Source organism: Buteo buteo, chromosome 1 (genome assembly GCF_964188355.1).
Source record: "Buteo buteo chromosome 1, bButBut1.hap1.1, whole genome shotgun sequence".
NCBI lineage: Eukaryota > Metazoa > Chordata > Aves > Accipitriformes > Accipitridae > Buteo > Buteo buteo.
In genome coordinates this window covers 72,248,923-72,263,067 of record NC_134171.1, presented here as the reverse complement: position 1 = coordinate 72,263,067, position 14,145 = coordinate 72,248,923, and the positions used below count along the sequence as shown (strand labels likewise).

The window sequence follows — 14,145 nt, the reverse complement described above, 5'->3', positions numbered from 1 at the left end:
GAGCGCAGACCTCGCCTCGGAGCACAGGCAGTTTTGATAGCTCACCCTGCTTCGAGCAAGGGGCACCGAGACCCCAAAGCAATGCAGACTCCTGACAAAGCACTCAGCAGCTCATCACTGCAACCTGCGGCTCCACAGCCGCAGGGAGAGCTGCTCGGGTCTGCCCGGCGGGGCTAACCGGCATGCAGCAGGTTTACCGGCTGCCGAACCAGCCCGGGGCCCGGTGCGGGGCTATACCCCGCCTGTAATGCCCCGACTCCGGCCGGGCCAGGGCAGCCCCGCAGGGTGCGGTGAGGCAGCCGCGCAGCAACCCCGGGGCTGAAACCAGCCCTGCCTGAAGCCGGCTTCCCTCCTTCCCCTGGAAGATCACCCACCAAGGCGCAGGAGTGGGGTGAGAGATGACCCTATAAACCAGCCTGGTATATGACTCAGATAACCATCTTTTATTTGTTTTTTTTGTTTGTTTGTTTGTTTTTGTTTTGTTTTGTTTTTCTTTAAAAGTGGTATGTTAACATCAGGTCTTCTTCTACATTTTCAGAGCTCTGTACAGGTCTTAAAAGGAAATAAGCAATGCTTAATGTACAAAGTAAAAACAGAAAACTAGAAAAATCTGAATAAAATGGAGCAAGTTGCCGTCAGGGATACAGTACAAATTAGTAATTAGACGTCATCTGAAGTGCAATACCACTGCAGTAAGGATGAGTTAAGGAATGAAATAAAAATACTCTATTTTAAACAAACAGTATATATATATATATTTATATGTATATATTTTACAGATAGTAGACCCAGTGATATCTGTAGAATTGTAAAAACATATTTACAAATAACTTTTTTTTTTTAACATTACATATACATCAGCACCATAGTAAGAAAGAAAAAAAACAACCCCAAATCTAATAAAATCTACCTCTCTAGTACTTGGTCCCAGTACGGAGTATTTGGAGGAAGCTTTGCAAAGACAACAGAGACTCAGTCTTCATCACCATGTATTCACCAAAGCCTGTATCTCCCTGATGCACGTGGGTTTGCACTTGGCCGCAGCGTGGTGGTTGCGTGTTTCTAAACCCTCATTTCCCAGCTCTGTGCTGGCAGGTGACCCCCGGTCACTGGCACCCGACAAAGGGATGCCGTGCCGTCCCCAGCGCCGTCCCCCGTGCAGCGGGCTCGCTGCCTCCTCGTCCTGGCGTGCCTCTGTCGTACGGGGCAGGACACGTATGTGCCACACCAGCTCATCGCTCCCTCACCCACACGCTCACACAGACACACACATATGCAGACGCCCTCGAATCTTCAGGGTACCATTTCTCTCATTGTTTGCCTACCCCTTCCGTTCAGGCTAGTCCGACCGAGAGCCGTTTACCCGCAAGATGGACTGAAAACTTCGGCTGGTGCTCTCTTTCACTGAATTAGGGCCCAATCCAGCTCCTGCTGAAGCAGCAGACAGGCAAACCCCTATCATCTTCAGCTGGAACTGGAATAGGTCCTTCTGCTGTATTTTAAAAAGGGGTCAGCTAAAAGAGATGTAACTAAAGCATGTTTTAAAAATCTAGCAGTCAGGGCAAGCTGGATCGATAGCTCATCTTGACCAGCTAGTCCATGTTAAAAATGCAGCTTGTTCTGCCTACATTATAGCATTTAAAACAGATACTTCCCCTTGTCTAGGTAAGCCCTGCAAGGGATTACTGCATGAAAGGGAACCGTAATGGCACCCTGAGATGCTTCCAGGCCCATTTTGTTCCCACTCCTTAATGTGATGCGTATCTGTGCTCCACAGGGAAAGGCAGGGCTTGAGCCCCTCAGCTCCCGTGGATTTCGGCAGCCGAGCACTTTGCATCATCGGGCCCAAGGAGAGCAGCGCACAAGGAGGTAATCGGTAGCTGTAGTTGGTACTGGTAGTTGTACACTAGAGACACTTTCACTGCAGAGCACATCTTATGGCTCACAGAGGCCAGCATTAGGCCAGAGGTTCCCAAACGTTTTGGACTGTTGATCATGTTAACTTTTTTTATGCGCCACTATATAACCTGATAAGCAGCTCTCAGCTGAAAACACTAAAAAGGTGGTAGGTTTCGGAGGACAGCTTACCTCAGCCCCAGACTGCAGCTTGGGAACCGCTGCTTTAGACATTCAGAATGGCTGGCATCTCAATATTATGCAAGGCATACCACAACTTCATCACAGTGCGGCTTAGAACTGGTCCACACAGTGGAGATAGTGATATGTCACTATTACCTAAAAGCTTATTTGGGCAGACCCCATGTTTGTAATAACTGCATCCATTATTTCACCCATTCACGAATGATCTTTACTAGTCCTTCACTGGTTCTTGTTCTTCAAACAGTGCAGTGAATTCTATTCCAGCAAACCAAAGAGATTAGACCAAACATCTGTTTAAGACTGAAGATCAGGCTGCATATAACATCACGTCGAGAACCCAGACACTCCAGGCTAATACTATCTGCCAACCTTGCACTTTTCAAGAGGACAGGAGAAACTCATTCTGCGTGCCAAACCTTCCCTGTACATTTTCTCATGCTTGTTGTCTCCTTCCCTGCCTGCACCTTTGTGGCAGTTGTTGGTCACCCGAAAAAAAGTGCAGCCAGCTTGCTTTGCACGGAAGGATAGGAGGGGAAGGAAGTGAATTGAAAACATACTGGGGAGGAAGGAGAGAGAGAGGGACCTGCTTAGGACCCACTTGGTACCTCCCAGCCCTTCAACACCATTCATAGCTGCTGTTCTGCTCTGCCAGGCAGCACATGCCAAAGTGCTCTGACAGAGAAGCGCAACTGCAAGTCCCAAGGGGACTAAATAGCTCATTAAGTTAACCCACCCACCTAAGCCATGTCCGGCAGCAGTCCCATAATCAAACTGTCCTCACCACACTGCCAAATTTACGTTCTCCTACACTTTTCTTGGATTTTTATCACTCTGCAGTGAAAATGGTGACCTCCCTGTGACTGTTTAGGTTTGTCACGTCTGCGCTGCACGTTCCCTTGTGACAGCCCAGAGCCGGCCCCATGGGCCTGGCTGTGGCTCACCGAGACCTGCTTACCCCCGGGGTTAAGCCCATTTCTGACCAGGGCCTGTGCAATCGCCCACGGACGTCTTTAGGCTTTGTTCCCGGCTGTTTTCATCTGTTCCCCTGAAAGTTGCAGTGTTTACAGTTACATGAGGCGGGAGATATCGGGACCACCCCATACCACTGTGCAATGAAGCCTCGTTTCAGTGGGGAAAGACCAAATTTTCCCAACCAGAGGCATCACCCGCCTTTTCCAGTTTCTCCCATCCTGCCCACCCCCCCACAGCGGGTGCTGCCACACAACAGAGATTGCTTGGTGGAAGTCTTGGGATGCCGATGTTTTCATCGTCCCCTGAATCTTCCAAAGTTGGCTACAGATCAGCTCAGTTTGCACGATTAAAAACAAAAGAAAACAAAATAACCCCAAACCAAACCACTTCAAACAAAACCCCAACAATCCAAGGATGGGGAGAACATCCAACTCTCTCTTTTCTTTTTTCAAACATAACAACCAAAGCTCCAGACTATACAAGCCCATTCACTGGGGGTTTCCAAACAACTCATCAAGTTCTTGTATCCACTCATCCCCTGGTCCGCTCTTAATGATGGAGTCCACAAGGTCTGCGCCCTCTGCTAAACTGGAGAATGACCCCCCCGCTCCTTCATTACTGTAGTTGTAAGATATGTCCTGAGTGGGATTCCTCTCGTAGGCCTGGCCTTGGCTGCTCTGAGCAAAGTTACCACCTGGCATTTGCTGCGTTGGAGGCTGACTAAAGCCGGACATCGTGGGCACCCCTTGGCTTATTGCAGGCATTACCATCGGCCTGGCCTGGCTGGCTCCTTGTTGCCCCGGTAGTGGTTGCAGCAACTGTCTTCCCATCGCTGGGTTGAGGGCTCTTACTGTTCCACTCGTGTCCACAACTGTCTGATTAAGCCCCTGTGGGAAGTGTTGCTTGGACAGCCGTGGCTGCCCAGACTGCATCGGGTATGTTGTGCCATTATTGAAGGGCCCCATTTCACTGCTAGTCCTTCCAGGAATACCTTGTAAGCCTCGCTGCTGCCAGTTCTGTGTTCCTTGAGGGACAGTCCCCATCAGGTTTTGAAGCCGTGGTGCCTGTGGCCTGGGTAAGACCTGGCCCACAGGTCCTTTCATCTGCTGCTGATGCTGGGGAAGAGCAGAGTTTACCAGCATGTTCTGACCAAAAGTGCCGACCATTCCCACCGCTTGTCCAGAGGCAGGCTGCCTCGTTCCCTGGCCTGCGTTATGTGCCATGTTCATGCCACTTTGGTTTGGGTGCTGCAACATTTGGCTCATCCCTGTGCTCATACTGTACATTCCCGGCTGGCTGGAAGAGGCGTTGCTGTAAGGAGCCATGCCCATGTCTGACTGGCCTGCGGTCGTGGGCAGTGTGCTCGGGTTCTGGGAGGGACCCATTGCCATCATGCTCGCGTTCTGGGCCATCATTCGGGATGTCCTCATGCTCTGGAGTGCTGCTTGGTTTCTCACAGCTGCTATATCCTGGGGAGAACCTACACCAAAAAGGGAGGAAGGTAAGAAAAAACCACAACCCTGTAAATTGTAATTCACACGTCTTTGCATAAGAGAGAATCTGTAGGAGCCTTCTGCATCACAGTAGGATTTCAGATCCCTGTGCTTTCTGAGTGAATAAATTATCGCTTCACATGAAGGTTACCAGAGAGCTAGAAGGTTATCCATCCTTGGGAGATGTGCTTGCTGCCTAATGATAGTTACATTTCAGAGATTATGTGTTCCCCACCTCACTCTGGCTGCAGCCTCTGTCCTGACCTGCCAAATCCCCTCTCCTTGAAGGTGAGAGTCAACACAGCTCAAGTGCCACCCTAAACAGGATCGCTGATCGTGTTAGGTATTCAATTCGTGAAGCGGGACACTGTTCAGCAGAGAATACCATCAATGCAGGCGAGCAGCCTAATTTCCCTTAAGGCTAAAATGAGACTGGCAAGGTTAAAAGGCCAATGATTTACTCGCTAAGTAGTTCTCAATTATGACAATTTTGGGATGTGTACCCAAAGGGAATCATGGCTTCAGATTCTTGAAGAATCAGGCAACACAACTGCATGCGTGATGCATGATTACAGCCATGGTTGCCTCTCAGATAATAACCTCCTCGGGTACCTAAGCTAGACAGCCACGGGAGCTGCAGGGCTAAAATAGGCCTGCCTTTCTCTTACTTCGCTAGGACCAGAGATTAAATTTGACCTGGGAGTCAAAGTCCCCTTTCAAAAGTAAATACGAGTCTTTCTTTTTGTGTGTATTTTTTATCCCAGGACCAGTGACAATGTGCACCTGCCTCCATGAAAAAAATTAGTCCCTAAGACTTCAAAGTTGCATATGCACTGTGATGTAGTAGCACTTATCTTCTTCAGATAAGCCTAATTCAGCTTCTAGCAAGCAAATGAGAAAGCTGCCATTGGTCTTCTTCAATGGCAGCATGCAGGTGAACTTCAGTTTACCATTTGAAGCTCTCTTTTAAATATCTCCATTGTCTTTCAAAAGTAAGCCTTGAAAATGGAAGTGTCAGGCTCAGAAAGCCAATCAATTTTTTAATAGCTCAGGAGGCATAAGTGAATGGATTTTCTATATAATTGTTACTGATTAAGTCTAAGGGAAGAAGAAAAATTGTTTTTTGTGGACATTTAAAGCAGGGAGAGTGTATTAGTGAATCAATATTATAAGCACATTTTAGTCCACCTTAGGCCAGTGATGGGAAACCAGAAAATCCTAACCTTGTTAAATTCCACACCGTGGCAGATAACTGAACCATGCTTGTGTCTTCCCTTCAGAGATGGGGGGAGCTATCGATTTCTGGGAAGCCAATATGCTTCTGTATTTACTGTCTTTATTTAAAAACAATTACCGGAGCTCTGAGTATGCCATGGGTTCATTGTGGTTTTGAGTCACTACCATACCAAACTAAATACAATACTCTGCAGGTGAAGCTCTGAGAGCATGAGGCACACAATTACTCCCAGCTCAAACATTATTAAATGCAAGATGTAAATATAAAATGGTTGCTTTAAGAGTCATGAATTGTACAACAAAATCTGAATGTTCTTAAATCAGCTCCTATCTGTTGTCCCTCTGTGACGGACAACATACCTGAACATCCGTGGAGAATAGTGAGTACTGGGCCCTGTTAGTTACATTGGCTTGGTTTCCATGAGAAATGGGTGTGAATAAAGGAAGCGTCATTTCTATAGTTTTGCATATAATGCAGAGGATGGCTATACCTCCTTTTTGCTGCAGCAGGATAAGCTTCTGGAGGATGCTTTTAGCTCCAACATATAGATAAATGAAATGTCTTGTAGCATGAAGAGAGACCACCTGGATCTCATTTGAACAGGGCAAATGTAGAGGCAGCTTTTACTTTATCCATGCTATCAAACTGTTTTCTTAATGATTGGCACTAGGGTCCCCTTGATTTTTCTTAATTTAGGTCACCTCCTCCTTCCATGATTAGAAACAGTCTCTTTTTACAATGACTCCAGCAAGTGCTTAAGATGATACAGTTAATGTGAAAAACTTTATTTAATGCATCTTTAGCTACTTTTTAATTGAAAATGGCAGTTGAAAACCTCCAACTGAGTCACTACCAGCAAGCGGTTCACATACTACTTTTGTTAACTACTGGGCTTGGCATAACAGACAGGAGATCAGAGAAGGAGTAGTTAAAAGACAGATGCAACAGATTTTAAAATTTTGGGCCACCTTCTGGTCTCATTTACACATAACCCACTGCACTGGATTACATTCTTGTGACTAAATAGGAAAAATGGTGAAATATTTATATTTAAATTAGCTCATTTATGAAAATTAGTTCCTTGCTCTGTCAGATTAGCCTAAACTCTCTTCTCCATTTCTTTTAAATAATACATATGAAGGCAAGATTTCAAAGAAGCATTAATGCAGAAAGATTTTACATGTGCATCTCAATGCATGACAGTGCACACACATACATTTTGATTTTGCAAATTAATTTATTGGGGGGGGGGGGAATTTCATACAGAATTTATGCTGCCGAAGATAAAAATGAGAAGGTGATTAGAAGTAGCCACCCTGATATATACCAGCAGCAGATCTGGCTACCTGTTCACTTCCTGGGTACAAGAACTGCAATATGCTTGCCTCCCTCATTTTCTGTTGCAGTTACATGACACTATCATGAATATAGAGTGCCAATGCATGTTCGTTTCACATCTGTTTAGAATCCATGGTTACTGAAGACACTCAGTGGATACTTTGCACCTAAAAAGCTCAGAATTAACTTCTTTTCCTAAGCCAAACTGATTGTATTTACATTCTTCAGTTATCTGTGAGCACATTGAAATAATACTTGCTTTTTTTGAGATCATTAAAAAAATCTCCATTTACATCTCAGATATTTCACTGTGTTTCCCACACCTGACATTTATCAGTCACTTCTCCAGATAAGAATCACCTCTCTGAAATTCTCTGCTCATCAAATTAGATAAAGTGGGGAATGAAGAGGGGCAAAACCAAGATAGGGTGTGAGACACTAGCTGGAAAAAAAAAAGCATAATGAGAATGAAGGCAAACAAGATAAATCCATAGAATCCAGACGTCAAAGAGGCAAAACAAATGTCAAATAAAAAATGCAGCTTTCGCTGAGGGAAGCAGAAAGGAAATTAGAAACTTAACTAAATACACAAACCTGGGCACTCCCCTTTGGTAAATATGCAGTATGTGCAAGGGTGCAACAGCCTGTCTTCCTCTTCTGGCACACTGCTTAAACCCTGGTCTCCACAAAACGCATGAACTTCCACAGGCCCACTACAGGGGCATACATCGACTCCAATATAGGAAAAAGAATTTGACTTTTACCTTGGAACTGATTGACCTGTTGCACTGGATACGGGCTCCGCTGTTGCTGCAGATGCTGCCGAGGCAAATGTGACTGCTGCTGCAACTGCTGAAAATGAATGAGGGAAAGAAAGCAGAAGAGAAAAAGATGATTAATTAATTAGCGAGCTGAGAAAGGGGCTGGTGGCAAAAGTACTACAGCAGAACTGCAGCATTTCTTATCTAGCAAGCTGTTCTGGAGAGACAAGCAGAGTCATTTGAAGAGTCCTCCTGAGAGCACTTGGGCTGCTCAGCACACGGACTCCTTTTGGTTCAGAAAGGCTAACATCATCTCTCCTCACTTACAACCACTTCATCTCGACCTCTACAGCGCGAACTTAATTGTCTGCAGGCTGAAAGGAGAGGGAGGGATATGAAATAGCCTTGCTCACCTACATCTAAGGGCAACTGTAGCCACACACCCTTTCCTTCCCCCAGCCCTGCCAAAGGTCTAGAGGTTTGTGCTCGTGGTGCAAGACCTTCCTCCACCTCTGCACTCAAAACGCTCAGCTGCAAGGAGTACTGCATCCTGACCTGAGCACTGTGGCCTAGGACCATTCCCGAGCCAAAAGAGAAACGGGTACTAAGGCACATTTCCTCTTGTGCTTCAGTGAATGATATTTGGGGAGCAGGTGATTGCAAAATGCCTCCTCCCTCGATCCAGCCCACACTGCTCCTCTGTGATTGTTTTCTATGAATACTCGCGCATCTAAAACAGAATCAAGAGCTGATTATAAAAACGGAGAGTGTGTTTACCAGAGCTTTCAAAGCCTAGGGTATACTCGACTAAGCACTAACTGAAAGGACACATCTTGGTGCTTCATCTGCAGCTGTACAAATATTGTGTCCAAAAACAAGGATGTGTAACAAAGGTAAGAGAACGGCAAAGATGGAAAAGAAGCAAGTACTAATCCCTGTGTTCATAAATATGTGTTACAAGCTATCAAAAAGATAAAGGGAACCTTGTTAGGCACAAAACACCCAAAAGCTAGGAGCCTGAGGACTGTGACTCCGTCATTTTTCATCTATGCCAGCACACTTGACAGCCTCAGCCTTGTGGGTTTTCAACACTTTTAGGCTTGCCTTCAGCAGCCAAGTCAGTGACTGGCTCTTGGGTTTATGCACTTGAATTGGCCTGATCCATGATGGGGGAACGTTACTGCATCCTCACTCTCCTGCACTTGTTCACCCTGAACCAATTCATGCATCTTTATCCTGAATATTTCTAGGAGCATCCTTCCTGTTCACTAGGGGTGAATTTTTCTGTTTCTCAGGAGGACCATGAGAAGAGGGGAAGGCTATCAATACTTCTCTGATATAGAACATGCACAAGTTCTAACACAAATTAAAGCAGACCCTAGGTGTTGAACTGTATCTCCCCAGCAGGAGAGGTGAAGCCAAGCTTAAAGCAACTACTGACCTATCAGAACATCATTTAGGTAATGTTAGGGGACTGCAAATTTAAACCTGGATATGAGCTTATAGGAACTGAACACTGTGACTTTTCACTGACTTTCTCCTGGGTTGCTTTTAAACTACAGCTGAGTTAAACACGTGTAAGACATCACCATTCAGACCGGGTAATTTAACATCCGTACTGCAAAACCCAAAAGTTCCAGAAGCCAGGTGATGGGCTCCAACGCAGCAGTTCCACGCTGCCACTGCTAGATATGGTTTTCCTGTTCTCCCACTTCAGCCTCTGGTTCCCTCCTTGATACTGCCTCTCCCTTCTGCTAACTTAGTTACTCTTACTGGCATGCGATAAACCAGATTAAGGTATTGATCTGAGTACATACTAACTTTTTTTCTTTGCTAGGTTACTGTTAATGCACATCGGTTCTTTGTCCTTGATCGCTGCACGGCTGTACATTGCTTTTGCCAGTGCAAGACCATAGTCATAGGTAGGGGAGAGCACCAGCAGCTGTAACTGTAGCAGGGTCTGCTTCTGCCAGTGTAAATGCACCATGAGATACCAGGTTAAGAGCTAGCTTTTCTGGTGTCTAAAATCCCACGTGACTGCCAAAGCCACCGCTGGGAACATGGGTAATATTTGCCAAACTAATGGTAAGATTGAGGCAGATGCGTCTTCTTTGATAACCATTGCTGAAATTCCATGACAGGAGCCACAGAAAGAATGACCCAATACAGAAGGAAGGGCTGGTGTTGCGCTGTCTCTAGCGCTCATGCTCTCCTAGCAGCGCGCACGGCGGTGCCTGAGACAAATGGATACTGTACCTGCTCTGCCAGGATCTGCTGCTGCTGCTGCTGCCTTTGCTCTCTTAGAAACTGTTGTTTCTGCTGCTCTATCACGTGGAGCTGGGCTCTCTGCTCAATCAGCATCTGCTTCATGATGGCCGCTTGAGGTTGGTTTCCCAGGAAGGGACCCCCAGAGCTCGTGCCTGTGACCACGCTGCTGGAGCCCGGTGGCACGGAAGGCTGCATAGGCCCTGTGGTCCGAGACAATCCCACTTGATGCTGCTCCTGCGCACAGAGAGAGAGAAGGCCTCGTTACTCAGGGTGCTCCAAGGGAAAGGGAAATTACGGCTCATTAACAAGAAGCGTTGAGCCTGTGGGTGAAGACTGGAGCTTGAAGAAAGTAAGAGTCCTTGGAAAGATGCTCGTGGCTTGTGACCAAGCCGTGGGCTGTTCCCCACAGGGAGCAGGTGGCAGGTTCCTCTTCTCTCCTGGAGTTCAAAGCCCCCTCAGATAAAGCAAGAACCCTTTTACAATTCATTAATAATAAAATAATAAAGTTGTGTACTAGGCTTATTTTCGTTCAGGATACGTAACTCCAGAGTCATGTTTTTCTAAACTTCTTCTCCCTCATCATGGAGACAAGTATATTTTCTCTCCCTTTCTCCATAACGGCGGTCTCACACAGTCCTCTGGGTTTTAGGCGCACACAACGAATAGCGGGAGCTGGCAGCATTAAATCCCCCCATACTGCACCAGAATCTCGGGATTTAACCACATAACGTGTTTATTTAAGATTTCCATCCCGCAGCGATGGACCAGAAGCGCGTGGCTGGAAGGATGCAGGGCGTGCGATGCCACAGACACCTTCTAAACCCACCCTGCTTTCTCTTTACGTTTCTAATCCAATTTGCTGCCTTTTAGCACCGGGAAAACGAAGCGACCGAAGGCCGGGGCTAAGCCTCGGAACCCCCTCTCTCCGCCGGCCCTCCACCGGCCGGGGGGCTGCCGGGGAGCCCTCCCCGCTCCTCGCCGCTCTCCCGGCCGAGGGCCGGGCTTTTACCCGAGTCCCGCTTCGACCCCGGCTCCCCCCCCCTCCCCGGTGCTGCCGCCGCGCCCGCCGGCGCTGCCCGGGGGAGGCTGCGGTCACCGGCGCCGCCGCCCGCCGGCAGGTGTCGCTGCCCGCCCGCGGCACCGACCGGCCCGGTACGGCACGGCACGGCCCGGCGGAGCGGGACCGGCCTCTCCCCGGTACGGGCGAGGGGGGCCGGGGAGCGGCTGGACACCCCCCACACTCCCTGCCCCCCGGGGGGGGGGGGCAGCAACCGAGCGGGCGTGGGACGGCGGGGACCGTTCCCGGGGGTCCGCAGCTGTACCGGGAGCTGGTGTCTTTATAACTGTGTGTTCCCCCCCGCCCCGAGCTGCCGCGGAGCGGGGAGGGGGGGTCCCTCGGAGCCCGTCCGGCGGGGCTGTAACACCGGGCTGTCCCGCTGCCGGGGGAAAGGCAGCTGACAACAGCCCAGCGCCTGCCTTCAGCGCTACGGAGGGAGCCTTGCTCAAAACCCGATGGCCGGCTAGGGCCGAATCTCAAAAAATAACGACTGGGGGGGTGATTACAAAGCAGCAGGCGTAGCGCTGGTCGCCCAGTCCTTACTCCGGGTGCTCCTTGCTGTAAAAGAGCTTAAGGATTTTCTCTTCTCTCCCATCTACCTTCCACGTGCTAGCTAGTACCCGAGCCCCTCGCAGCCCACGTTGCCCCTGCGACGGAGCAGCGCTGCTCCGTGTCCCAGAGGAGGACCCGCAGCAGGGACTCGTCCTGGGTCACCCTCGCAGCCTGGTCTCGGCCAGAGCCCCAGATCCGGCAGCCCTCGCCGTGGGGCTGGCTCTGGGCGTTCTGCCCTTCCCCGGCATCGCTTACACGTGAAGCCGGGCAGCCTGCCCTCACCATCCCTTCATCACCGTAGGCCGGGATGCACGGGGACTGCCTGGTGAGGGAGAGATGAGTAAGGCTGTGGTTAGCTCAGGCCGGCTTCCCGTAAGACAAAAAAACCGTGCAAGAGGTGCTCTGCAGGGCAGGACCACCTTTTACCAAGTATTGGGAAAGCTACTAGCACATACCAGCTTGCGGTGGGTGATACCAGCGGTCTTCACCTCTGCTGGGCTAAGTAAGGCAGAGGAAGCACCGCAGAGAGCAGCTCGTTTGGCAGGATGGGCCTTAGCATTTGCTCATTAGAACCTCTTTAATGGTTTTCTAGAGATGGGTACTCATTCAAAAACACTAACTTGATGGAAAGGACCTATACCACTTCAGGATCCTTTGTGCAAAGCATGCCGGGGTGGGGTTTAGATTCATCTGCCTCACTGGTGGTTGGAGTTATGTCAATTACTGTGTGATTGGGAATGTCTAGAAAAGTAATCTTATGACACACCCCCCAACCCGGTCAATGAAAGGGTTAAAATCAATGCTTGAGTGTAGCTTGGGAAATTAGGATCAGCCTTTCTGCATGAAGGTCAGGTTTCCAAGGACCCTTCTGAGGAAATAACAAGAAAGTACAATTTGTCCACATCTCTACTTTGCACAGATATTCCCTGAAGGGCTCTCTGCCGAAAGGCAGCTCTCCGATATTCAGGTTCTTTCTCTTTTTAACATCTGCCCTGGTTTGAAAGTTCCCTCCCCGCTCCTCTTTCCACTTCTCCCCCGGTCCCATCTCTCGCTGCGCTTTACAACCTGGTCAAGCGTGGTCCCCGCAGCACCCTAAGGGCGAGGGCTGCGGCAGCTGCTGGGGCTTCCCAGAGCAGGGGCGAGGAAAACGCACCCGCTAAGGATCCCTCAGCTGCTCTAGCACCCAGCCCTCTCACCCACCCTGTCACCCAGCTCCCGCTTTCTTTGCTTTGGGGGACACGCAGACATCAGCTGTCTCCAGCAGAGCTGACGGTAAAGGCTTTTTCCTACCACCCCCCCGGCCCTCCCCCGGCTTCTGATGAAGTCATCACGCTACAGATTGCATAACTGATGCACAGGACTATCTTGTGTTATACTGGGAGACGGGCCAACTGCTTCCATTTATAGACAAAAGCAATGCCACGCTGCCAAATAATGGAGCCTTTGCTGCAGCCACTACAAGGAAAAAGAAAAGGGGGGGGAACCCGGGAGCCAAAGGGCATGCTGTGAAGTGACATCACTCCGAGCTTCCTCCGCCCAGCCTCGGCGCACAGCTGCCTTTGGGGCTGCGGCCCAAGTCCTCACTGAATCACCTTCAAAACAATCTTATTACCGAACTACTGTCCTGGCTCTTCCGCACGCAGGGGTACGGCTGAGGGACACGTTCACCCCGCGGTAGTGCCGCAGAAGGCTCTCTATTCTGTATCGTATTACGTTGTACGTTAATTCTAGAGTCTAAAAAGAAAGAAAGCTTTGAAAGGAGCCCCGCCAGCTGACATGAGCCCCGTGCACCATGCAGCAGCTGGAGGAAATACGAAGATTAGCACAAAGGTGTTACTTCCAGTGTTGTGCGTTTAGTCATTTCGAGGTACAAGAGTTTACCTAGTCAGAGTGAAAATTTCCTGTTTCCAGTTTTAATAACAGGTTTAAAGCCAGGCCTTCTTCATCAAGCCAGAACACCACCCTCCTGCCCGGAATATTGCTTTCCCTTTCCATTTTTTTTGGCGAAAGCTCTTCCCAACCAATGATGAAAGGCCCCGCTGACATCACTGGGAGCAGCCCTGGGTTACGTGTCCTGAAAACAGGAGCACAGCCCAGGCAAAAGGTCTCCGCAGGCAGGAAAATGCTCCCTAGCACCTGGGAGCAGAGCTCTTTACCAAGAGCACCTCTGCAGCCCAGCACTGCTGCTGTTAACCTCCGAGGGGGGGTTGTACAACCCTGCCCAGTCCTGGCAGCGGCACGGGGCCACGCAGGCTTGCGGGTTGCTTCAGCTACCCAGCCACGGGTGTGCACACCCACCCTCCTTCCACTCTTCCCTCTGCAGGTCCTGCACAGAGATGAAACATGGAAGTGGGCTGGGGGGGGGGG

At 49.2% G+C, this 14,145-nt stretch overlaps 1 protein-coding gene across 2 annotated transcripts in view; it reads right to left on the bottom strand.

The window, feature by feature from the left end:
• Positions 1-1,945: 1,945 nt before the first annotated feature.
• The window catches only part of MAML3 (mastermind like transcriptional coactivator 3), a 250,897-nt gene continuing 238,697 nt past the window's right edge, over positions 1,946-14,145 (bottom strand). Inside the window, exons 3-5 of one of the 2 annotated variants that reach the window (XM_075036133.1) lie at positions 10,158-10,403; positions 7,905-7,992; positions 1,946-4,552 (exon numbers count right to left, since the gene is read on the bottom strand). In XM_075036133.1, coding sequence (XP_074892234.1) covers positions 3,561-4,552; positions 7,905-7,992; positions 10,158-10,403 — 1,326 coding nt within the window. In that variant the 3' untranslated portion in view covers positions 1,946-3,560. The remainder of the gene's footprint in view (positions 4,553-7,904; positions 7,993-10,157; positions 10,404-14,145) is intronic. The other variant, XM_075036141.1, reaches the window with a different exon arrangement.